At 36.0% G+C, this 27,543-nt stretch overlaps 2 protein-coding genes across 7 annotated transcripts; one reads left to right on the top strand and one right to left on the bottom strand.

Annotated features, from left to right (window-relative positions):
- Positions 1-4,509: 4,509 nt before the first annotated feature.
- On the bottom strand, positions 4,510-15,279 carry LOC132142305 (coatomer subunit zeta-1-like). Of its 5 annotated transcripts, none has more exons than XR_009434043.1 (10): positions 15,229-15,279; positions 12,777-12,845; positions 12,155-12,239; positions 10,522-10,613; positions 10,243-10,298; positions 9,419-9,496; positions 8,551-8,602; positions 7,994-8,174; positions 6,331-6,369; positions 4,510-5,063 (listed from the first exon to the last, which is right to left on the bottom strand). XR_009434043.1 is itself a non-coding variant. In XM_059552085.1 (10 exons), exons 1-10 carry the CDS (start codon positions 15,262-15,264, stop codon positions 5,016-5,018), a joined length of 588 nt encoding a protein of 195 aa, XP_059408068.1. In that variant the 5' UTR covers positions 15,265-15,279; the 3' UTR covers positions 4,510-5,015. The 5 variants fall into 5 exon arrangements, 4 of the variants coding, with proteins under 4 accessions (XP_059408068.1, XP_059408089.1, XP_059408081.1 ...); XM_059552085.1 differs by lacking the exon at positions 7,994-8,174 and adding an exon at positions 6,089-6,121; XM_059552106.1 differs by lacking the exons at positions 7,994-8,174; positions 15,229-15,279 and adding exons at positions 6,089-6,121; positions 14,480-14,558.
- Positions 15,280-17,596: 2,317 nt separating this feature from the next.
- Positions 17,597-27,543, top strand: LOC132142292 (endoplasmic reticulum membrane sensor NFE2L1-like). 2 transcript variants are annotated; one of them, XM_059552073.1, is made up of 6 exons: positions 17,597-17,915; positions 18,865-19,560; positions 24,228-24,419; positions 24,766-24,855; positions 25,080-25,136; positions 25,824-27,543. In XM_059552073.1, exons 2-6 carry the CDS (start codon positions 19,039-19,041, stop codon positions 27,051-27,053), a joined length of 2,091 nt encoding a protein of 696 aa, XP_059408056.1. In that variant the 5' UTR covers positions 17,597-17,915; positions 18,865-19,038; the 3' UTR covers positions 27,054-27,543. The 2 variants fall into 2 exon arrangements, with proteins under 2 accessions (XP_059408056.1, XP_059408049.1); XM_059552066.1 differs by having other exon boundaries at positions 24,993-25,136.

Below are 27,543 nucleotides of genomic sequence, written 5' to 3'. Positions count from 1 at the left end.
GATAAAATAAAAAATAGTTTGGTCCATGAATTTGTTTGTATGAATTTGAATTTTTCCAGTCTGAATTTTTTTCCATGGTTTTTATTTCCAAAGACATGGTTTCATTTACTACACATAGGCCTACTGAAGCTCGCAGTGTTTTCAACCCCTGCCGCCTCAATATAGGAGTACACGAGCACATAAACATAATTTCTAGAACTGCTCTGTGTCACTTCATGTGCATTTTACTTATTTTGAGAAAACTATCATCATATACAAAGAGACAGCAGTTTAAAAAAAACACCAATGTTTCAGGAGTTTATTACACAGAATACGTCACATGCTTATTAGATAACTGTATTTAAGTTGATGTATATGCTTTTATTTATTATTCTTTAATTTTCACAAATTTAGAAAAGTAATCAAAAAGTACTCAAAAGTAATTAGTTACATTACTTTAATAAAGTAATTGAAAAAGTTACACTACTATTACATTTTAAATAGGGTAACTTGTAATCTGTAACCTATTACATTTCCAAAGTAACCTTCCCAACACTGGTTGTGGATTACTTATTTTGCTCAATCTTTCCTATTTAATGAAAATGACACGAAAACCCCAAATTTCATAGCTTGAAATTGCAGTTCTTTTCGAGGAGGTTGAAATCACTCAATAAATAAACGATGCTAGCTATGGATATGGACAAAGCCCAGACGAAGTCAGAAATAAGTGGAGGGACTTTGCAAGTGTGACAAAACAGAGGGCTGTGGCACGTAAGAGGGAAGCAAACAAGACTGATGGGGTATCAATTCAGTTCCTCCTGTCCCTACAGAGGAAGAGACAGTTTTGGTCATCCTGGGGCCTGTTGCAATGGTCATCAACCAGGCCTTTGCCTTCAAAGTCCAGGCCTCCAACATCAGGCCCTCTCCATTCTGGCCCTTCAACATCAGGCTTCACATCTTCAGAGGGCAATAAGAAGAAACAACGCTTTAAATTCAGTTGTTAGCTACACTGCATTATTATGCTGTTGGAAATTTATGGAGGTGGTGGGTGATGGCCTGATGGGTGGGTGATGGAAGCACACATGACTCTTTTGTGTGGGCCACTTCTGCAGTTTGCAGGTGGCTGAAGAGGGTGCATGGCTTTGGTGATAGCTGGCTGTTGGAGACAGGTCCTCTTCGCCCATATGTCCTGTCACCTGTGCAGCATCCAGCCCACTGCAGTTTAAACCATTTGTTTAATCTGACATAATTTCTGTTAAATATTTGGTTTCTTTGCCGATATGCATTAAATGAACACTTAACAACATAAAAAACTTTTGCAAACAGTGTATACTGTCTCTCTTTCTCTCTTTCTCCCTCTCTCTCTCTCTCTATATATATATATACATTCACACACAAACACATTTGTAGAGAGTATTCTATATTCTAATTCTGTAAAAACAACAAAATCACTCACTTATTTATACATTTGTTTTACTTTATTTAGGTACATTCATTTAAAATTAAAAATTAATTTACTATAAAAATAGCTACTGTAATTTGAGTGTTAACATTTTATATAAGGGAAAAACACACTGTTTTACCAATATTGTTATATGAGACGTGTATTTTGGAATGTTTTTACCAAGATAACTCACTTGACAAACTCACCGTTTCTTCGCACGAACGAAACAATGACTGCATTCTAATCGGCAAGATTAATGCTTTCAGAGAGCACTTCTAAGGGAGAATAATCGCGAGGCCACGCTGCTATATAGTTTCAAACTGAATTTGTAATAATAATAAAAAAGGCGAATTATGTAATAAACTTAAACCACAACTTTAAGTCTTTTAAATCACTCAAAGTGGATGGTGAAATCGTCTAAAGGAATTAGGGCATAGGGTCGATAACTGTGAATAGAACATAGCCCAGGTGCGGCGCAATCAGTGACGTCACAGCAAACTAACGACGAACTATGCCTCTAACCACAGGTGAAGAGCTGTCGTTCCAACGACACAAGTTTGCGATGCAGTTTGCGAATGTTCGTTTGAACTTTGGTTTCGGGAAACACCAATTCGTTGAACTACGTTGGTAACAACGGAACTTGCGACGATAGATGGCTAACGATGCTTTTGGGAAACGCACCGTTTTTTTTTCGTTTTTTTTGGAATGATGACAAGTCGGAATAAAATAGCAGTAACGAACCTATTTTTAAAATGTAAGGAGAAGAAAGTACTAGCTACAGATAGGCTACTTGCGTGAAAATGTAAGAGTAAAAAGTCGGCTGAAAAATAATTACTCCAATAAAGTATAGATAGGCTACCCAAAATTTCTATTGAGTAAGGTAGTACTTCGTTACTTGACACCTCTGAGGTACACTCATGAGGAGGAGCCCAAAGAGGTCCAAACTAAACACAAAAGTACGAGATCAAAAGAAGAAAATGATACATCGCAGGGAGGAAATGAAGAAAGTAAAAGTTCATAAGATTAAGTAACAGTGTTCGCTGGTTCTGGCCTGCGTTTCCCAAAATCTTCGTAAGCCTAGGAAGTTCATAAAAACGATACGACTGATCTTCATATTACGGCCTGTTTCTCAAAAGCATTGTAACTAGCACTTCAATATCATCGTAGATTGTAGATCAAAGCCTGAAAGGCATCGTAAGAAGACAGATTTATGTGGTCTGCCAATTGTCCTACAGGTAACCACATAAATCTGTCTTCTTACGACTTCTTAACTTGATTCAATTGCAATGTGATTATAATATAGGCTAAGGATTTGAATATAATATGTGATTAATATATATATATAGTATAATAGCCTAGATTATACTATATAGTAGGCTAAATAATATCTGTTATTTACGGGTCCAATACATTACTGGTTTTTGTGCACGTCGGCAAGTCTTTTTTTTTTTTTTAGCTTATCCCTGTTTTTCCCAGCCTTTCAAGCATATTTACTACATTACTTTTTTTGTGATTTAAATTAGATGTGTATTTATACTTATTTTTTCTGCACTTTTCAATCATTTCATTTATAATTTAATATTAAAAAACGATCAATAAAGTGTACAATAAAGCACAATCAAAAGCCTTAATTATAATCACATTGCACTTGAATAAAGGTAAAGGTGTACTCTGCCGATTGTCCTGCTGGTGACCTCATAATCCTGTTTTAGAGATGCACTTGAGAGGATTTTCAAGTACTATTTAAATTACGATGGTTTTGAGATAAGGTCCCCAAGTCTCAGACGATTCGTGTGATCGTTTTTACGATCAACTTAAGCCAACCATGTTTTTGGGAAACGCAGTCAAGAATAGGGGACAACAGGTTGTAAAAACAACAACAGCAACAAAACACTAATGTCCAAAAAACAACAACAACGAAAAGCTGTAGCAAGAACAACACCTGAAGTAACAACAGACCAAAGGATCTGCACATTCCTGCCTGATTTAAGATTAATGGCATTGCTTGATAATAATGCCAGTTTGCCCAAGTGTTAGCTCGCCTTAATAGGATAAGAATAATTTTAATTAAATATAATAATTTGATATAAGAAAGGAATATACTGTGGATTTTGCTTATATTTCATATGTTTAGGCCTACTGTTTAAAACGTGTTAATTGTAGCCACGTGAAGCAAATTGTGCTTACTTTCTGATAGCCTTATTTATTTGTAGAATGAGACATGGTGGGCAATATGCATAATGTTATTTGTTGCTATTTTTGTCAGCTCTAAATTTATAATTATTACTAAATTTAACCTCTAAACTTAACCAGACCATTTGGGTAACTGGTTATTATTAGCCTGTATGTTTTATTTGGGCTAGTGGTAACTAACAGGTCAGATTTGGCTGGCATGAGCCGAAAAGAAAGAGTCAAATGTGATTGGGTGTCGAAGTTCACCCACGCTTTCAGAAGTCAACGCCCAGCTTTAATGTCTCCGACCAGTCACGCTTCGACGAGTCCTCAGTAGGCGGAGCCTCGGCTTCGCGATTTTCATTGGCCCACGGCATCCAATGGCAGTCCAAGCCACACCCTCTTTTTGTTACTATTAAATATATTCGTGTTTATGCAAAATATTCATTAAGGAACCAATCTGATTGGTCTACATTCACTCTTCTCTCTCCAATAGAGAATCAGCATTGTTGTCGTATTGTCATTCGGTCTTAAGACAGAAACTACTCAACAAATCTTCAAATAAAAAAAATAAAAAAAACATTTATTAGATAAATGACATTTTTATGCACAAGTACTTCCTGAAACCATGGTTTTAAAAATTAAAACACAGAATAGTTTATTTTACTAGAAAATTAAATATAGCCTTCTGAAATGTCTTTGACATTTTTTATCAACATTTTTGAATGCTACTTTTCATACTTCTAAACTACAGTACATGTAGTGTTTAGTTGTGGCTTGTCAGACAATTATTAATATTATAGTGGACTCAATTTCATAATATTGCACTTTCTTTATTAAAAAAAACTGCAAAATATTTTGTTATATATATATATATATATATATATATATATATATATATATATATATATATATATATATATAGGCCTATGCCTAGTGTAACAGAACGCAGTCATTTATTTTTTGACAACAGGTTGTAAAGCAAAACAAAAATACAAAAACTGACAAAAGACAAGTTTAGATAATAAAGCTTTGACATATGACCATTTAAATGAGAGGCTATGCTGAAAGGAAACATAACTGTACCTCCTCTAAACAGAACAGCAATATTTGCAGAGGTTTAATAGAATTGCAATTGCTTTAAAGCTGATTTGGAAATAGACAGGTATTTGTGCATTGGCTGATATTTGGTTCAGAGCCCAGTGAGCAAATATGCCTTTTTATATCATTTAAAAAACACACACACACAAATGACCTAATTTACTCTTTGACAAACAAATATAAATACACCAGCACTAAACATGACGTTAACTACCCAGTGCACTACTTTAATAATTAATTGCATTAAAACTCATTAAAAATAAAAAACGAAATTCCCTTGCAATAATTTACAGATTCCTTCAGAGGTCATGGAGAAATGTTATTTTAGAATCGACCACTTGATCTGCTCCTTTGCTGATTGTAACACCTGAAAAATAAAACAAGGTGGATTAGTCAGATCAACCCAAAAAACTGTAACACAATGGCAACACATATGCAGTTCAATATGAAATAATTTGAGTTGTTAATCAGTTAATATAATCTATATTGTGAGTATTAATATTATTTAATACTGAAGCAAGGCAATATAGGTGCAAAACACTATTTTAAAACATTAGATCGATCGATCGATCGATCGATCGATAGATAGATGGATGGATAGATAATATGCAAGCAATTAAAATCATTATAATTTGATAATGCCAGATGCCATAAGGAGGTGTACGCAACAGAAATATGTTCTAAGAACGTTTTGCATCTGTTTCCATTAAGTTATGAAATCACTAATTTTGAATGTTCTTCAAAAACAAAATATAAAATATAAAAAATGTGTAAAATATATTTTATTAAAAAAAAATAAAATGTAATATATGAAATAAAATATAACAAATAAATAAATCCTGCTTATGGGAACAGTAAAGGGACATTCAATTCTATCATTTTGCAAACATTAAGGGAATGTTACTTTTGAATGTTCTCTAAAACAAGACCATGATTGGAGTCTAAATAATGTTTTGTGCTAACGTTTTGAGAACATTATTAAAGACCAGATAACATAAGGTTACTGGGGAAACATTTGTTCATCGGTTTGAGAGAATCTTGCCAGAACGTTCTGAGTTTCCTGATAGCGGGGATATTATTATAGTAATAAAAAACTCCCCAGCCACACATTAACATGTTCATATTATGGCCACAAGGGGGCATCTGAAGACCACAACATTACAATCCGAGCTTCTTAACAATTGCTTCCATCTACTGTGATGCCTTTTTTATAATTAAACTTCCCTTTAGATTAGTTTCAGTCCATTATCTATGATATTACACCTCTGTTGTCACTCAGATATTATGTTTCAAAGATTTAAACTAAAGGCTGAATAACATTTTTACAATATCTTCAATGCACATGCCTGCTTGTTTCAGCATGCATATATATGTGTGTGTTCATGCACTTACATTAGAGGTGAGAGCCAGTTTTTCAGTGATGTGCTGTCAAGGTTAGAGTTAGTGGTTAGAGCGAGACTAAAATCAGTCCAGGCGTTAATGACAGAAGACAGAAAGCAAACCAGTTCAGACCTCTTAACAAGTTTTGAACTGTAAAAGTGTTTTATGACAAAGATGTTAAAAGAAGGGAAATGCCTTATTACAGTGTCTGTGTGTTTGCGATTTTCTATGTAAGTTCATTATGTGTTCAGTACCTGTGCCACACTCTGTTCTGATAATGGGCTGTCATCTGCCTGTAAAAAAGGCAAAAATAAAAACAATTACAATTAAAATAATAACTAACCAACATAAACTACAACCAACCAAGCCAGACATGCAATTTGCAATTTGTTTGAAACTGTTACTGTATGCCAAAGTGAAGGTTAAAGGTCACCAACACAGCGTAACTCCACTGCTACTAATGTTAAACATCACTAATGACCAAAACAGTGTCCCAAAGCTGTAGCAAGAACACACAGAGGATATTTAAAGTAATAACAGACCAAAGGATCTGCACATTTCTGCCTGATTTGAGATTAATGGCATTGCTTGATAATAATGGTCGCATTTTCTGTTGTCAATTAAGCAAATGTTTAGTAAATATTATGCATGTATTCTTTTATTATGTATATATTGGACTTATTTTAGCCATCAGTTGCTGTAGAGATATTATATAAAAGTCCATACTGGTTGATCACTACACTAGAACAAGAAAATCATTAAATCTGAGTCTAAAAAACATCTAGAAGAAGATCACAGAATAAAGTTATGCCCCAGTTGCTAAAATGTATTCAAATGTTACTTCTAATATAAAGTAATACATCAAATTCTATTAACATTTTGTTTATCCATATTGGTCAACCATTATAAAAGGTGCAGAACCATCCCTAAAGGTGAGTCTAAATAAACAAACAAGTAATTAAGTACAGTCTATTCACTTATAATACAAATACAAAAAAAAAATACAATAAATAAAATAAAATGAAAAATAAAATTTGTCTGAGGTTTGCATTTTTGTTATAATGTTTTAATGTTATTTATGATGCCATGTAAAATAAATATGAATAATGAATATGAAAATGATAAAAATAAATAATTACAATCATTTATTTCATGGGTGAAACTTGTGGAGGAACATATTCCCACAGATGACATCCCAGCAATGTCCATTTGTACTGGATTCACATATAATACATTGCAATTTAAAAATATAATAATTAATTAAAAACAACAACAACAAAAACTTAAATCTATTAGCATTTTTAATAACTAAAAACAAAAAAAGTTTAAAAAATGCATCCACTTTACTGGAGCAGGACCAGTCTGAAAATCATCTAAAAGATGACAAAATAAAAGGTTCTCCAGCTGCTACAATGTATAAGTGGATAATACATTTCCATTTTTACTGCTAAAAAAGAAGAATACATATACTAAAAGTATATATTGACAATATACATTTGCCTGTGATTAGATTTTTAGATAGAATTTAAAGATTCATTTAATAGTACTATTTATTTGTATTCTATTTTGTAATGCATTTACATTTTATTTGAATTTAAACATTTATTTTAAGGGTGGATTTTAGTAGGAGAACACCCCCCCCCCCCCCCCCCCTTTGCACAGGAATACAAAATAAAACTCATAGCAGCATAAATCAGAAGCATGGACTGAGGTCAGCTGCGTTGAAATCATGACGGTCTTTGATTGAGAGAGTTTATGCGAGCGTAACTCAAAGATGTGACTCAGTGTCTCCCACTCCGCAGCGAAAGGTTTATGGTCAGATGTCAGCGAGACGCTTTTTTAATATTGATCGCCCGCCTGGGTTACAGCTGTTCCTCTTGTGAGTCTCACTCACACTTGTGCATGCCATGCAGTTACCTGTCCACTCTCTCACCCTCGTCCCTCTCTCTCTCCTGTCTCTATCCAGCTCTAAATCAAAGGGAGAGAGAGGGAAGGGAGGGAAGGAGAGCTACAGTAGCTGCCGCCTCTCTCCTTGGCCCTCCATGTTACCAGTGATGTAATCAAAAAGGACGAAGCCATATGCTTGCTCCGACAAACACTGACAGGGCAAGAGAGGGGGCATTTAGTCTGTGTGTGTATGCAAGTGAAAGGGACACATTAGTTATAGAATAACAGAACGGAATCTTCTGTTTAGCCCTCTTTTCCACATACACATTTAAAATAAAAACCAAACAAGGGCAACTTCCTGTCAAGCTGAAATGATTTGCCGAGGTAGTTATAAAGACAGGAAGCAGTGATTCTGGGTAAAAAAAGCAAGCTAGAAACTAGAAACTGCTGACTTGCAGTACTTTTGTCACATCTAACAAATGTCTGGTGTATAATAACAAGCTGTCAGAGCAGAACCCCTGAATACAAGAAACAAACACTGTCAGTTCATTACACAATGATATGTGCTCTTCTATACAGTTTCTTACCCTGTAGTTGACCTTTTCAATGACCTGCTGGGGGTCACTCTCCAGAATCACCCTGCAAGCATGTCAATGGGCAACACATGAATGTAGAAAAACGTTCATTTTACGACACAAAATTGTCAGCGTTGACATTTTTTATATGTCATATGTCATATGAAAGCAACCCTCATGATAATTATGAATTCAGTCAGTCTAGTTATTGAGTATATACAATTTCAACTAAAATTTTAAAGGGATAGTTAACCCCAGAGGCGAGAATATTTTTGTGCGTAAAGAAAACAAAAATTGCGTGTCAGTCACGACAGGACCACGCATGCTGACGTAGAACCCGGATGCACTGCACCTGGTTTACAAGCAGAAGAATGCACATGCATGTGTCGTGGCACTGTCATGTCTGACACAGAGAAGAAATTGTTTAAGAAATGTGTTATTTTTGTTTTCATTGAGTACAGAAAGTATTCTCATAGCTTCATAAAATTAGGGCTGAACCACTGATGTCACATGGACCATTTTAACAATTTCCTAACTACCTTTCTGGGTCTTGAACATGTCAGTTGTGTTGCTGTCTTATGAGTCAGGTCAGAAAGCTCTCAGATTTCATCAAAAATATCTTAATTCATGTTCTGAAGATGAACGAAGGTCTTATGAGGTTGGAACGAAATGAGGGTGAGTAATTAATGACAGAATTTTCATTTTTGGGTGAACTAACCCTTTAAGCATGGTTTTCCACATTGACAGTAATAAGAAGTGTTTCCTGAGCCCCAAATCAGCATATCAGAATGATTTCTGAACGATCATGTGATATTGAAGATGAAGTAAATTTAAATTCAACTCAACTGTGCAGGTTCTAAAAGAGAACACTGTTACTCACCCTCCATCGATGATTTCATCCACCACTAGGAACACTCCATCCAAATTATCCAGCAGAGTCCTTTTCTCCACATTCTTCCTGTTGGAGAAGAACCAGACATCTGAGCACACAAGTGTTCTTCTGTAACATCCCGCGCTGCACTTCACCAGTTTCTGTGGTTACCACCCAGAGGCTTGATGCCAAGAATTCTGGGAATTCTGACATGGTTAAGCCTATAGGCAGCTAGAACTGCATACAGTGTCAAAACTAAACTGTTCTGAAAAATCGAAACATACAATGTTGTCCGAATATCACTAGGCCTCAGATTTCATATATAACCTTTCAAAAGTTTAGGCCTGGTAAGATTTTTTAAAGTTTTTTTGATAGAAGTTTTTTATGATTACGAAGGCTGCATTTATTTGATCAAATATTATAACTATTATTAAAAAAAATTAAAAATAAAAACTTTAGTTTTTTTCTGTGATGCAAAGTTGAATTCTCAGCATCTTTACTCCAGTCGTCATGATCCATCACAAATCATTCTAAAATAATGATTATCGGCTCAAGACGCATTTCTTCTCATTATAAATGTTGTGCTGCTTAATATTTTTGTGGAATGACTGATATATTTTATTCAGACAGTCTTTGATGAAGACAGAACTGCATTTACAAAAGAACTGCATTAATTTAAAAACAGAAATCTACAGTCTTTCCTGTCTCTTTTGATCAATTTAATGCATCCTTGTAGATTAAAATGTATTTGTTTCCTTCAAAAAAAAAAAAAAAAAACATCCAACTGAACCCAAACTTTTGAACAGTGATGGTATATCAGAGCATGAACTCACCTCAACATCTGACTGAGAGACTCAAACAAGCAGTTCAGCACTGCCATCAGCATGAGCTGAGATCAGACAAATACAGGAAAAGAGAAAGACACATGAAAAAGGAAACACAGCTGACTTTTTGTTAGATGTGCATCCTCTTTCACAAACAAAACTGCACAGATATCAAATAGTGTCCAAAACTGACCCGCTCTCCATAATGGTCAGAAACAAGTGACCAGATTGGAGTATGGACAACACTTCAGCCAATCACAGGCCAGCTCATCTGCATACAGGACTTACCTCATTCTCCTGAGGGCTGCCAACTACATAGAAGAACAAGTCAATGCTGCTCTTGTAGACTATCGTCATTCCCTCTAAGAAGGCTATTTCATCTGTGCAAACACAAGACATAAAATCCACAAGATTGACCATTTATTCATAAAAAATATGTATGTTCAGTTACCTGTTAGAGATATAGAACAAACATTTACCAATCTAAATAAACTTTTGGATACAATTTATATATATAACAATAAAAAAATCTCAACATTTTAAGAGATATTTTGATAATGATAATAAAACAATATTTTGCTGAGTGTGTTTTTGTGCTGGTTTAGGGCTGTTATGGATAAATAAATATGATTCTCAAACTGCTACTGGGTGGCGCTAAGTGCCCTTCTTAATGAGCGATTCATGAAATCGTTGACTAAACTGATTAGTTCACAAACAGATTCATTCAGGAAAGAAACACCACAGTTTTTCTCTAAGACGCACAATTGTTCTGCTGCAGATTCCCTTAAAAAAAAAAACTTCCATTGTCCAAATATAAAAAAAGACAATATTCTGTCTAAAATGTAACTCTCTCAATAACGTCTTGTTTGTTTAACTGTTTTTATTTGCAGTTACACACACACACACACTGATATTCAGGGAAATGCATTGCACACTGTTAAAAAAATTATAATATTGTCATATCATTATGTTAGTTCACAGACAATAATTATTGGACACCCCTACTTTTAGGCAAGTTTTTGTCAAGCCAACATCAAATTTATTTTCATCAGATTCAACCTTTCTGGTTTATTTTGTTACTCGGTGATCAACATCATAGACAGAGTATGACCACAGAAACTACAACGACTGAAAGCAACAGACAGCACACAAAAAATATCACATATTTTTGCAATGCCAATTGAAGATCAGTTTCGTTTGTACTAGGAAAACTGATCCCAGGTCAGTGTTTTACTTTGAGACGCTGTGGGGTGTGTCTGATTACTGAAAGTTTCATGTGAAGTTTAACAACTGCAGGTCAAAAGAGCTTTTTCTGGCCCTTTTGACCTAAATCTCAGTATGTCTGAATATCTGGTTGAAGAATAACAGTAAACTCTTTTTAAACTCTTCTCTAAATTTAAACAGACAGGACAGTTTCACATTTCTCCGGGTTCACCTTTAAGAGACAAATACAGGTGTGTATTTTGACCATGTTAAACAGTTAACACCTAAACAGGTGAAAGGATCAGGGTGGTTTTGTTGTCCCGGTGTCATACTCCTTCACCCCACAGGGCAAGTGACAGAAACATTTATGAACTCTAGAACAGGTTCTCCACCCAGTTTTCCAGTAATCTGACCTGAAAACCCCAGAGGAAGCTTGCAAATGCAAGTTCCAATGACCAAGGACCACTGTAAACTAGTTACTTGATCAGGGACTGATCTGGGACACTTATTATTTTACTTTGAGAGTGGTTGTGGTCCTAATCGGCACAATCAAATCTCTAAACTTCCTTGAATTTACTATGAAACATTGATCTGAAGAGCTTGACTTGGAACATGAAGCAGCCAATCAGGTCTACTCACTACAAGCAGTACATTTGGCAGCATATTGATTAGTAAAAAGCAACGTACATTAAGAATTACTAAAAAATAATGAACTTACTGTCAGCTTTATGTGTTTTGTTGAAGACATTATTTTCAAAATTCTTCTGCTCTTTCATCGAGGGATAGAGTTCTGGATCATAGTACTGAAATAGCACAGGGATCATTTGTTATAGTACATGACTATGTAGGCCTATACATAATGCTTAACTCATATTTCCACTTTTTCATGTCTGCACATGTTTGGTTTTTTTCTTCATAAAATGACTACGTAAAAGAGGAGATCCTTCAAAGTTAATTTCCAGCACTGTTCTAAAAAACATGCTTGCAATTTCCTTAAAAAAAAAAAAAACATTTTCCCCGAAATAAATGTCTTTTTTTGAAAATTCCAGATTGTCTGGTGAAAGTGCGCTTAATTAGTGATGAAGCTAAACCCTGCCAGAATTCAGATTTCTATAGAAGCAAGATTTTGCACCTGAATCGATATAAAGTGCTGATTATAAAGCAGCATAAATCTTCATTTAATATTTGTTGATAGTTCATATATTATTGAATGGCTAATGTGCCAATGGTTTAACAATTGCATTGTTTTTTAAAATAACCCAAATGTCTAAAGTGCAAGAATATCTTCATCTTTGATGACAAGAATGAATATTTTAGAAGGGTACATGGGGTCTATTCACCTTTGAAAGAAGTCTGTTTCCATCGTTGTCTAAGATGAAAACAGCCTTCACAGTGTAGAGCGAGGGTTCCTGGTAAAAAATAGATCAACGTTATTTTCAAACATTCAACATTACTTTTTTTTTTTTCATATCTCATATGTCATAAATAGCCTACACCCTTGAAATGATACAGTTACATGATACAGACAGGAAAATACTATAAAAAGAGAAAGTTGTTGGCTCCCAAATGACTGGGTCCGTCCGGGCCAAAGTTCTGTCATGCACTGACTACCACTGATTCAAAGTCTGAGTGTATCACAGAACTTGAGCCAGGCGAACAGAAGGAGAAACCTATCATCTGATCATCTTTTCAGACCATCTGGTTGGGATACAAGAGAGTTCTGTCTCGATGTGGACCTTCAGGGCCCAACAATTAATCTCTGTTATCTACTTCTCGGTAACACTTGCACTGCAAATCCATCTATTAAAAGTGTTACCAATGACCCTCTCACTCGTATAAACTGTTATATATAACAATAAAACATGCAGCATATCTTCACCCAAGGTTACTTCCATGAAAGGGCTCCTTTTGTATACCTTAAGATTATGTGTAAACAGTGCAGATCCTTGTATTTTTTTTACAAGGATAGTAATGAATTAATTTTTTGTAAAACTGTCTACACGGTTAGTTAGCATCACCTTTTTAAACACAAAATTAAAAAAATATATTCCAATATAGGCTATTCAGTGTTTCAGATGACACAGTGCATTGTATTAAAATGTAAAAAGCTAAATTTGTATATGTATAGGCTTTATATATATATATATATATATATATATATATATATATATATATATATGTGTGTGTGTGTGTGTGTGTGTGTGTGTGTGTGTGTGTGTGTGTAGAAAGTCATTCTTCGTCATACATAGGGTTTACAATCTTAAAGAATAAAAAAAGCTATAAAAATCACTTATTTCAGTGTAACGCCACAATTATTATTAGAATTATTATTTTTACAGCTACTGTATTAATCATTTGCAATTAGTACTGATGTTTCCATATAGGTCAACTCATAAGAGTATTAAAATGTCCATGGCAAGCAATATCCCTGATCTCCTCCAAGTGTCCACCTGTGGAATCAATCACGCGCTCCGCTTCTGCAGAGACGCGTCGAGGACGTGGCATCCACGTCCCACTTTGAAAACCTACATCTCCCACGAGAAGACGGAAAAAAAACTTTCAGGACAAACTGACCCAAGTGGAAAATGAATATAAACAAACCCGTAGTGCACGAGAAGCGAGAACACATTACAAAGGCACTACAATATATGATCAGTTCATAATCGAAAAAATAAAAAGAATGTTATGGCTTGCTCCCATACATTTTCATTCGCTCGCAAAGAGAAACCGGATTTGTTTCTGGCAACAACAATTTCCTTTTGGCAATGATAAAAACATGCACGAGCGTTGATAATTCCAGACACGTCATATTTCCAGTAGTTCACAATTGTATAGCTTCTTAAAATACTGTTTCAACTTAGCACGCGAAGGCTTAGAATAATAGGCTATAAAGAGTAAACAGCTGCAGTCGAAAACATATTTTTCTATTGAGTCAAAGACACAAACTGCGTACAAGCTACCAAAGCCGAGTCGATCTACTATTTCAACGTTTATAATGAGTGAAGGAATAAAAAACAGCGATTAAATGGCACACATAGCCTACCAAAGCCGCGGAGTCCATGGTGGTAGCGCAGTGTTGACGTGGACAGCTTTGAGCTGTCATTACAGTAGCGCTCCTAAAACCCTCTGACTCACAGGGGGCGTGTCTGCAACTACAGCCCACGAGCCGCCATGTTGGCTCAAACCCACCATAGCGTTCTGCTTCAGCAGCGCTACGGTACAGGAGCCACAATGGCGGCTTCCACTGCACGCTCTGCTGTTCGCTTGAATGTGTATTGGGAAGTCTTGAGAATTACATTTTGGGCGTCATTTTGTTTGCTCTAATAAGTAACTCGTTCCACAAGTAAGTTTCATTACGCAATGATATGCAATGAATAGATAATGAACGGCTGCTGTAAGCAAATAAATTATGTAACGTCACCGCTTACCAGCGCGACAGGGGGCAGCAAAGCTGAAAAGTTTCAGGGATCAGGGGCGAAGCTTGCTTACACACAGCTTACTGTAAATACACTCATTAAAATGTCACATAATAGTAATAATAGGATAATAATAATAAGAAGAATCTGTAAATAATTTCCTCCTTAAATAAATAGTTAACCCAAATTACAAAAATAAATAAAATAATTTACTCACCCTTAAGTTGTTCCAAACCTGCATGAGTTTCTTTTAAAGAATGTTGATAATCAAACAGTTAAAGGTAGCCAATGACTTCCACAGTAAGAAAAAACTGTGAATGGCTACCATTAAAGGGATAGTTCACCCAAAATGAAAATTCTGTCATTAATTACTCACCCTCATGTCGTTCAAACCCATAAGACCTTCGTTCATCTTCGGATCACAAATTAAGAAATTATTTTGAAATCTGAGAGCTTTCTGACCCTCCATAGACAACAATGCAACTACCATGTTCAAGGTCCAGAAAAGTAGTAAGGACATCGTTAAAATAGTCCATGTGACATCAGTGCTTCAACCCTAATGTTAAGAAGTTACAAGAATACTTTTTGTGTGCTAAAAGCACAAATAAGCCTAGCTTTATTCAACAATCTCTTCTCTTTTGTGTCAACACATGTTTACAAGAGTTAATTTTTTTTTCTTAGTTTTGTGGTCCAGAGATGGTCTTGTTGGTTTGGTACAACCAGTGTTGGGGAGTAACTAGTTACATGTAACGGCGTTACGTAATTTAATTACACAATTATTGTAACTGTAATTAGTTACAGTTACTACGAAAAAATGAGTAATTAAATTACAGTTACTTATGAAATTTTTAACGATTACAAAGGGGATTACATTTGAATATTTACACATATCCACATACAGATTTAACTGATTTCTTTCCCAAATTGCACTGACTATTCTGAGACATACGCCCTAATAATTTCCGGGATGCGGAAATACAGTCTGGTTCGTAGAATCCAGTCATAAAAACGGAATGCCTAACGCGGACGGAATATGCCACATTTTGGATGACTAAATCAAAAGTAGGTCAGTACACTTGAATCAAAACATGACATGGACTAGTGTCTGTGAATATTAAGCCCCAAAAATGCCATATATGACTTCCACATTCTGCGTGTCTGTGGAAATCAGGCGCGGACTGGACACCGGGAGAACCGGGAAAATTAATATCATTATTGTATAATTGCCTGCCGAATGTACTAAAGCGATAATTTGCGAATCCGCCATTTGATAATTAAATCTCTAATAAATCATGAATTGTTAGTCATGACTCGCGCGCTCTCCGCGCCTCCGCCAAACGGTTTGGATCAGACTCAGAGTAATCAATGCGAGAGAGAGAGAGAGAGAGAGGGAGAGAGAGAAAGAAAGAATAGAGTGGACAGCTGGAGCAGAGAAGCAGAACTACTGTTCAGGGTTTCAGGTCAGTTTCATCTGTAAAGATGCTTTTTTGTCTTTGTTTTTTTATTTATTTAATCAAGCAGCAGCACGTTGCTCATCAGTCATTACTCAAAATACTATATAAAGGACATCATTATTATCTGTTGTAATGATACAGTAGTAATTTAGCTGAAAAAAATTCAGATTTTTTTTATAGGTTTAGGGGGAGCTACGACAGACAACAACACAACCCTTACGAAAATTAACGTTTTAATATTTAACTATAAATCCAGAGAAAATGGTTACTATTGTTTAACTGTGATAACCAAAAATGTAAAATTATTTTACAAATGTATTTATTTAAAAATAAATACAAATCCATTTGCAAAAAAAAAAAAAAAAATGACTCAAGGTTATTTTACTTTTATATAGGCTAATAAAAGCATGGTTAATTTTTGTAAGGGACAAATATGGATTATATATAGGATTTTTCTATAAAGATATTGTAGTATAGTTTTGTTCAATCTTGAGTATTAAAGTCATGAGAGAGATGCATAACAGGGCAAAATAAAGAAACTGAAGAGAAAAATGGAAGTGAAGGTGCAGTTCAGGAGAGAACTTTTAATTATTTTGCATGTCCCCAAATTAAAGATTTAAAATAAATAAAAAATAGTTTTGTCCATGAATTTGTTTGTATGAGTTTGAATTTCAGTCTGAATTTTTTTCCCAGTCCGCCCCTCCTGTAAATTAATGGCAAAGACATGGTTTCATTTTCTACACATAGGCCTGCTGAAGCTCGCAGTGTTTTCAACCTCTGCCGCCTCAATATAGGAGCACGAGCACATAAACATAATTTCTAGAACTGCTCTGTGTCACTTCATGTGCATTTTACTTATTTTGAGAAAACTATCATCATATACAAAGAGACAGCAGTTTAAAAGAAACACCAATGTTTAGGATTTTATTACACAGAATACGTCACATGCTTATTAGATAACTGTATTTAAGTTGATGTATATGCTTTTATTTATTATTCTTTAATTTTCACAAATTTACAAAAGTAATCAAAAAGTACTCAAAAGTAATTAGTTACATTACTTTAATAAAGTAATTGAAAAAGTTACACTACTATTACATTTTAAACAGGGTAACTTGTAATCTGTAACCTATTACATTTCCAAAGTAACCTTCCCAACACTGGGTACAACATGTATGCAATTTCAGAAATTTTATTTTTGGGTCAACTGTCCCTTTAAATATTACCGCAGATTACGTCATTTACCATCGTCCAATATATGTAGCCCAGATGCACATGTGTACATACCAAAATAGTTCAAAGTAGGTTTCATTTTATTCTTGTCAGTTATTCCGTGGCACTAGTTTCATGGTCCAAAGATAAACATGAAAGCTCTAGAAAACACATCTGATGTGTTACAATCTCTTCCAACCAAGGACTCCAGCAGAAAGAAAACAGAAAGTCTCATCACGTGACGACCCGTGGGGAGGAGACCAATACTTTCCACCGCTTACTTCTGCCGTATAAAAACACTCCGCACTGTTATAGAGCATGTGAAGTGGTGTGATTCAGGATCAGATCACTCAAGAGGAGTATCCCGCTCTCACAAAACCTGTCATCCGCAAACAAGGTAATGTTTCATTAGCCACAGAATTTATAATATAAACATCAGCTATTGTCAACATAGATATGCGAGCTGTTATGAATCTAATAGCTATATACTGTTCAGTTTAAAATATTAATCCCTTTAAAATGTTCAAGGCAGCCGAAGTTGTATTTTATCAGTGTAACGATGTTTGTGCCGTGCTTTAGCCTAACTGTAAATGTGTGTTTCATCGCTATTGATCCTGCTTGTCACACGTAGGCAATGATTTATGAAAGGGGGAAAACAAGCATGTTTTGCAGTATTTTATTACTTAAAATGTGTAACATCTTATTATTCTTTTTATTTATTATTATTATTTTTTTAGAATGAACCCCAACTCTAACACTGTAGTGTTTATTTCATGAGAAAGGTTTTGGTTCAGTCTTGGGGTGACTTAGTCGCCTGTTGCCCGGTTATGAGGAAAGAAAGTGTGTCAGTGGGAGTGTCACGCGTTGATGATTGCTGTTTATGATCTTGAGTGTTGTGCTCAAGATAACAGAACATTCGAGAAGTTGCGCGTGTCCACCCTACAATTGTTCATCTAGGATATGTTTGACATTTTGACAGCTGGGTCACAGCTGGAACGCTGTATTGACCAATCAGAAGCCAGCGACTCAACAATGCGTTTAATACGTAGTATAATTATATTGTAAACAAGTTAACAATGCTACTAGTCAATAGCCTTTATAACTAAAATATGGTTTCCATTTACAATAAACAATTTTAAGTGTTTTATATCTCATATATATATATATATATATATATATATATATATATATATATATATATATATATATATATATCACACACACACATATATATATATATATATACATATACATTTTTTTTTTAATAAAAGCATTATAGGCTAAGCTACATAAACTGAGAATGTGTGAAACTAACATTCTTATATCATTTTTCAATTCTGTTTCAGGATTTTGTGTGAAATTTTTATTTTTTTTCTATGAACTAAAAAACAAAAAACTTGAAGTTTTTCTTCATGGAGAAAGTTTTGAAATTCTAAAGCTGGATACACAGACACAGACACGCTCATATTCAATTTGAGACTGACTTGGCTCATTCTTTGCTCTTGGCACTGGTTTGGGCCATGCCGGACCTGAAGAAGTACCTCACAGAGGGCCTGATCCAAGTAGCTATTCTTCTCAGTCTGGCTGGGAAGCGTGTGGACGTGGATCCCTACCTGCCCCCTTTTAGCGAAATCATTCTGGGCCCAAATTCAGCTCTAACTCGGACTCAATTCCACAATCTTGGAAACATCCTGGATGGATATAACCTGCACCCAAAAAGTGCAGATCTGGATGGGTTCTTCACAGCTCGCAGGCTTCTGAATTGGGTTCGCTCCCTAGACCGCCTGCAGGTGCCGGCGGCGGAGCTGGAAGCCTGGTTGGTCCACAGGGAGCCTGACGATGGAGTCTCCATTCCAGCTCAAGTGGGTCTCCTTGAGGAAGGTGGAGGACTTGAAGATGTGGAGGAACCCTCAGAGCTGAGCATGAGGTTGGGAAGTGGAGGGGAACTGGGTTATGACATAGATGAGGATCAAACCCTTAGAGATTTGGGGCACATGCCAAGAAGCCTTGACCATCCAGAAGATGATGAACCCATTAAAGAGGTAAGCTGTGAAGCCAGTGAAAACTTCAAAAATGTTCACCTATTTCTGTCAATTACCTGTTTTCTGGTTTGTTACATAAAAGTTCAAGTAAATAGTCGAGGAAGGAAAGTTGGTGCTATCACCCTCCATGCAAGGATATTTGACTGTCACTGTAGTTTTTCTTTTTAAAGCTTTTAAAAAACTATAACAAGAATAAAATAAAATATAATTGTTTGGAGAATATATATATTTATATACACTGCCTCTCCAATGTTTGGGGTCAGTAAGACTTATTTGAAAGAAATTAATAATTTTATTGAGCAAGGCACATTAAATTGATTTGATTTTCAAATAAATGCTGTTCTTTTGAGCTTTCTATCATCAAAAAAATGACTAATTCAGCTTTGCCATCATGGGAATGACTTGCATTTGAAAATATAATCAAATAGACAACTTTTTTTAATTGTAAAAATATTTCACAATTGCTGTTTTTAGTATTTTGAATGGCAGTGTAAAAATATTTGTACATTTATTTGTGCACCACAATTCTTAACTCCAATAGCAATGCAATGCATTTGTTTTTCACAGAGTGAACAAATGTGCTTGAACAGGTATAATAATAATAATTAAAATTATTTTAATAATTACAATTATTAAATTAAAAAAAAAAATTGTTACATCTGACTTTTGACTATTGATCTTTGAACTATATTTCCTTATGGCACATAATTTCTAGTTAAGTTGTACCCTACAAAATAAGTAAATGTTTTCACATATGAATCTTATTATTACAGTATACATAACATACTTATCAGTGAGTTGCAAAATTACCTGGAATTAAGTTAATGCACATACAAAATTACTTTAAAGAAGACTACACACTATACATCATGATATGCATTCATTCAAATATTGTTAAAACATAAGTAACTTAACAATATCAAACTCATTTCACTAATAGTAATTCTGTAAACATACACCCAGACAGAACTGTCTGTATACCAGACATGTCTGGTCTGGATACGCAAATGGTTTGTTATTTAGTAGGACAAACGCATGTGTCCCTGTCTTTGTCCTGAGGCACAGCTGAGTGTTAAGTAACTTCAAGCATCTGATCCTCCAGCTTGGCTGGAGTTCATCTCCATGCGTTACTTAACTGTTGCATGTTGTTTCTGTTCTACTGACCACGAGAGGTTCTTGAGACCCAGATTATTCTGGGTAATGGGGGTAACACATGATGGCTGGCCTGTATACTAGCATGTTATATAAGTTTCTATATTGTAAACACAACTGGAGCTAATGATTTTCAGACTCAAGAATAAGTAGAAACACTCCAAAATAAAATCAAAAGCATATAAAACACTTCAGTGACAAAGTGAATAGTTCACCCAAAATTGAAAATTTGCTAAAAAATGTACTCACCCTCAGGCCATCCAAGCTGTGGATGAGTTTGTTTCTTCATCAGAAATGATTTGGGGAAATTGAGCATTGCATCACTTGCTCACTAGTGGATCCTCTGCAGTGAACGGGTGCCGTCAGAATGAGAGTCCAAACAGCTGATACAAAACATCACAATAATTCACACCACTCCAGTCCTTCAGTTAACATCATGTGAAATGAAAAGCTGCGAGTTTATAAGAAACAAATACATTATTAGGTGTTTTAACTGTAAACCACTGCTTCCGGCTAAAATACCAGTCAATAATCCACAATAATGTTTCCTCCAGTGGAAAAAGTACATCCTCTGTTGTCCTCTCAACTGCCATATTTGTTTAGAACTGTTTGGAGTTGTTTGTAAATGGTGCTTGATTTGTGCCTATTTCTCTCTTGTTTCAGACGATATGTGACCCTGGACCACAAAACCAAGCTCCAAAGCTTTCCTTTGATGTATTGTTTGTTAGGATAGGACAAATTTGGCCGAGATACAACTATTTGAAAATCTGGAATCTGGGGGTGTAAAAAAAATCCAAATACTGAGAGAATCACCTTTAAAGTTGTCCAAATGAAGTCCTTAGCTACGCATATTTCTAATCAAAAATTAGGTTTTGATATGTTTACAGTTGGAAATGTACAAAATATCTTCATGAAACATGATCTTTACTTAATATCCTAATGGGTTATTTTTTGGCTGGCTATTGCTTAAAAATATACCCCAGTGACTTAAGACTGGTTTTGTGGTCCAGGGTCACATATGACTTAGTTACTGGGTAAATTAATATTATGGAGTAATATTATTTGAATTACTCAAATGTTAGCCTTTTTTTTTTTACCATATTTTCGCTTCACAAGACATTAATTGATGGACTGGAGTCTGGTGGAATACTTGTGTATTATTGTGATGTTTCTATCAGATGTTTGGACTCATTCTGATGGCACCCATTCACTGCAGAGGATTCATGGGTGAGCAAGTGATATAATGCTACATGTCTCCAAATCTGCTCTGATAAAGAAACAAACTCATCTACATTTTGGATGGCTTCAATTTTTTATGGGGGGTTGGGGTAAACTACTCCTTTTTCGTGAGTTAAACTGCAAACACTGTCCAGCAGACTATTTAGTGTGACTGTGAGCATCTGCCTGGCTGTGCGCACACATCGTTGACATTTGTGAGAAAAATCAAGCCACTTTCTTTTGCTTTCTGCGGACATGCATCAACTCAATGAGATAGCTAGGGAAATTTCAAATGAATGCTTTTTACTTTCTCTTCCTCTAGTTGGCTTTGTAACAAATTAAGATAGCAGTTAGTGAGCCTGAATTCCCCTTGAGTAAGGACCCTGTACTTAGAAACAGTTGCCATGCGTTTGTCAAGTCCTCACATGTGCAGACCAGATCAGATTTGACAGGTTTCCATCCACATGATCCACAGGGCTATTTCTGAACCAAGAGCCAGTCAGTTTGTTAGTGTGATATGTAGAAAAGCCTGCAAATTCAGCCCTATGGCACATTTGACCAGTACTGACGGGCAGCATGGTGTTCCTGGATCAGACTGTTGACTATTTTTTCTTTAGGGATTATTAGAAGCATGCAGTTAGGAGAAAAGGGATCCTTCCTCACACACTTGAACATCTCATCTGTTCAGCTAAATGATTAGTTAACAGAAGTTAAATTCAGTTTAGCTGAGGGTTTGACATACAATTTTGTGATAGGATTCTGTTGATTATTTAATTGATGAAACGGATATTAATTTTGGGATTTTCTAAAGATTACACAACAATGTTCTCAAATGATACATGTTTTAAAACAATAAATTGTTGTGAGATGACGGCAAATTAGAGCTATAGCGAACAACTTGCTTCAATTATCACTTATTGTAAAATTACAATTCAGCAATGGTTATTAATGCCTCTATGACACATATGATCAAACTGGTGGATAAATCAAAATTGTTTTTTTTTTACAGTGTATATTTGGTCTTTTCAACATCGTTAAGATGTTATTTGACTTTCCTGAGTCAGTCATTGAACTATTTGTTAAGTCAGTTTGCTTTAACACTTTGATTCATTATGAGCGAGTCATTGAATCATTCATTCAACCAATTTTTTTCAAACACATTGATTGATTCAGGAAAGTACGGACCCCCGCACATGACATGCAAGAAAAAATAAATTGTGCGCATGATTTACGAATTCGTTCCCTGAATGTACTAAAACGTGCGCACGAATTAGTAAATCGTGCGCAGAATTTATAAATCGACTGAACGAAATAATAAATCGAGGGAACACTATAGTAATCGTTTTAGTACATTGAGGGAACGAATTAGTAAATCGTGCGCACGATTTAGCCTAATATTTTTTTCCTGCATGTCATGTGCGGAGCCTGCCTGGCTTGTTTTGTAATCTGAGAAGACAGGCACATTTGCTTTCGCAATGCCTGTTTACCGGCTACTGATCAAGTTTCTAGTCCCACCCCCTCAAAACCAACTCAACAGACAGTACATGAACATCTTCCACTGCTCCCCATACCTTAAGCTTAAACATAAACAGGCACAGTGACCTTGTCAAAACCTTTCTAGGACTGAGCATATGTAGGTGTGGATGTTGATGTGTACTGAATAGGTTACATGATTAAGTGACACCCTAACCTTAACTATAAGGCAGGGGGATTGGGTTTGTTATTCCTCTAATACCGAAAAAACATATTAGTCAACTGCCATGCTTGTCACAAGAACCACAGGGGTCTCTTGAAGCTAAGGGGACTTCCAATAACAACGGCACAGACACCCATGAGACCAATCGCTTTCATTAATCCTCCTCCAGAACAAGGAAAGGTTAGCTCTATTTATAGCCAAGAACTGTCTGTTGGCTGCAAATGTATGGATACCATATATAAAAGTTGTTCATCAGTTATCTTGATGTTACTACTGTAGGTAGTACAGATTATTATAAATAATACTTGAAAAAAAATATGAATTAAGATAATAAAATAATCACCCGGAAGTTGTGCTGCCTGTTGGATATTGACTTAATATGTTCTATTCCTTTTGACTTTAATAAGATTTTCCCAAGAAACAGACAAAAAAAAGCACTTTAATGCAACAAACTCGTAATTAAAATTTCAAATGGGAGGTTTCCAAAATCACATGAGGGCAGCAATAGACCATCCTGACTTATCCGAGACCACCCCTTCCTATCCATTAGAGAACATACTTCCTGAAATACTAGACATGATGCTTGCTTTTGCATTTGCAGGACGAAGATGGTTTGTCTTTCTTCTGGGAGCAGGAACATCAGCAAAATGTCCACCAGGAGCAGCTGGAAAATGCTAGAACTCAATCTCTCAGCTTGTTTAATGAGGAAGAAGAGGAAGATGATGAATTTATGGTGGATAGCTGGAGAAATTCAAATCCATTTCACAACCAAATTTTTGGAGAGGATCTACAGGTATGACAGTGAACATGTTCACAAGGCACTAAACATCGTCTTGTTTACATTTATTTAGTACTTGTCATTTCCATCAAATTATTTTTGACTTGCAGAGAAGTACATTGAGCTGAGCTGCTGAAATACTGTGAATAGGACTCAAAATACACTCAAAATTGAGTGAACATATTGTGTGAAAATTAGATTTTGGCAGTGTATTTATTGACCTCGTTACTGCTGACCTTTATGATGTCTTTCCACATTCCAAAGCAGTGCACCATTGCCGTCATAGTTTGACCTTGACAGATAACAGAGTGATATGAGTTTTATAAAACAATTTCCTCATGCTCACTTGCTCCTCTTTCAGTTGTCAGGTGTAAGGGACGATGCTTCTCTTTCCATTGATGAGTACTTACATCGCATAGATGCCAACTTCCCCTCAGAAGGAGTTCCAGAGGTAAAAACTTAATCTAGGCTGCTACATTTCATATTTTTACAACAATTTCTAAAGCAGGAATTGTTTTAGAGCTGGTTTAGAGACAAAAAAAGAAAATGCAGGTCTTCCAAACTTCTTAAAAATCTTCATTTTCTCAGTTGACGGGTCCTGATGTACAGAATGTAGGAGAACATGCACTTTTGGAGTTTCAGAGGCCACTAATGTCTCCCTTGTTGCCTGAACAGGAATCAACAACTTTAGAGCAACAATGGCAAGATGTTTTGGCCATCATGGAATCCCAGGTATGAAATGACAAACATCTTCCTGTCAAGTCCCAAAGTTCACATCACCTCATAACTCATGTACATCTCATGCACCTCTCCCTGGTACGGACTGTCTCAGAACGAATTGTTCCTGGTACATGGTTCCTCTTTAGAAGTTGTTTTTCAGCCTAAAGCAGTTACGTGCACAGGTTACACAAAGAACTCAGTGTCCCTATGGACTAAATATACTACTTTGATCATTGTATGTTTAAAAGATACTTAAATGAGAATAATGCAATCAATGCAATCAAATAACAAAATGTAAAATTTCCATAACTACCGTCTCTCGTGTAATGACCAAATCATTGTTTAAACCACTGAAAAGACCTCATCAAAACCGCTGGTGAACAACACGTCATGTGAAGTTATATTTACCTCAGAAAAGTCATCATTAGTTGGCTAGAACAATTACTTTAGCGAATAGAAAGTCATAAACAGTTACGTTTATGCAATATATGAATATATTTGCCAGCCACGATTTAAATAATTATTCTTCACAATGGTTTGGAGTAAAACATATAATAAACCTCATTAAATCATTAAAGACAGCCTTTTTTATTGACTACTCTAGAATAGAATACTCTAGTTTCTAGAATATATGGAGCAGGTGACATGTTTTATTGACTAGGCAGTCTGAAAACATTTTTACTTCTCTTATCTTTACAGGACATGGATACAGCCGAAACAATAGGCGATTCTCCATACAGTAACAGTGATTCAGACGGAAATATTGGATCAATGGAAAACTTTATTCATCAGGCTGTTAGCCTTCACCAAGCCACACTGCGCAGAACCACTGAAGCACAAAACAGCATCACCATGGAAGAAACCTGTTGCATTAACAACAACTCTATACCCAACATAAATTTGGACACTTCTAATGCAGAAGCTTTTGAAGACTCTGATATCATAGACCTCCTTCTGACTACTGGGGCTAGCCTGCCAATCCCTTTAGATCCTTTTTTTGAGGAAGCCATGCTTGATGAGATTGAAGGAATGGATTTGGCTCTGCAAGAACTTAGCCAGGTACAGTCTGAAGAGCAAAACCCAGTGGATTCTGACTCTGGTTTATCACTGGACTACAGTCAAAGCCCTGCCTCTCCTAGTGGATCTGAATCTTCCAGTTCCTCCTCATCTTCTTCATCACTGTTCAGCCCAACCTTTAGTTTGATGGCCGAGGAAGGCGCTGAGGGCTACACCCATATCAAGGAAGAGGACGGAGCTGTGGGCGGGTACATGCCAGAACAAACCAAAATGTGTCAATCAAGCTTTTTGCAAGCCAGACAGTTCCATCGCCTTCCTTGGCTCGAGCACATCAGACACGATCATACCTACAACCAACCTCAAACCCAGAGGAAACCTCCAGAAGATCTTTCCAACGAGTTGCCTAAAAACAAAATGCTGGATCATCTTTCCAGCTGGGACGAGAAACGCACACGTTTGATGAATATCCCATTCTCCAATGAACGCATCGTAAACTTATCCGTCGATGAATTCAATCGCTTGCTAGCCAAATATCATCTCAATGAGGCTCAGCTTACGCTCATCAGAGACATTCGCCGCAAGGGTAAAAACAAAATGGCTGCTCAGAACTGTCGTCGGAGGAAGCTAGATGTCCTGCTGGGATTGGAGTGCAGTGTGGATAGCCTGCGACGCCTCCGGGCTAAACTGCTCAGGGAAAAGTCTGAGATCTTGCGCTCCATCAGGGAGATGAAGCACCAGCTTAATAGCTTGTATCAAGAGGTTTACGAGAGACTAAGAGAGGAACAGGTACTGCTGTACTCTGACAACAACTTTACTCTGCAGCAAGACAGCACCAGTCCTGTAACATCACAGCGCAGATCAGATTCACACTCCAGACGCAAACTTAGCAAGAGACAAAAACACAAGAAGTGAGATGGAGGACTCATGCAATTAATAGGCTCAGGAAAAAAGCTCTCTGCTGTGAAGTCCACCAGCTGGTATTCCACAGTTCAATGGGAATATGCACCAAGTAGGGTATTGTTACCCAAGTGATCATTCTTGATAATGTATTGTATTATGTAGGCACATAGTAACACAAAGTTTTGATGTTAAAGGACCCCATCAAGTGTTTCCATGATCTTTTATGCTAAAGGCCTCTATGTACTCTAAAAACCTACTGTAGTGGATAGCAAAACTGAAGTTTGTGGATGATCAGGATGATGCTCGCCGCTGTTTTTCCATTTCACACGTACAGAGGTTTCACAGAGAAGGTGAACAATTCTCATTCAAGAAGTGTCACTCAGATATACGTAACCATAGGAAAGAACAGTTGATTACAACTTCTGTTTCATGTCCAGTTTATAAACCAAATTTGGCTACAAGAACATAAGGAGTGTCTTAAATTGTTTCCAAAGTCAGAAAA

Source organism: Carassius carassius, chromosome 1, assembly GCF_963082965.1.
Source record: "Carassius carassius chromosome 1, fCarCar2.1, whole genome shotgun sequence".
NCBI classification, from domain to species: domain Eukaryota; kingdom Metazoa; phylum Chordata; class Actinopteri; order Cypriniformes; family Cyprinidae; genus Carassius; species Carassius carassius.
This window is presented reverse-complemented; position numbering and strand designations above follow the sequence as displayed.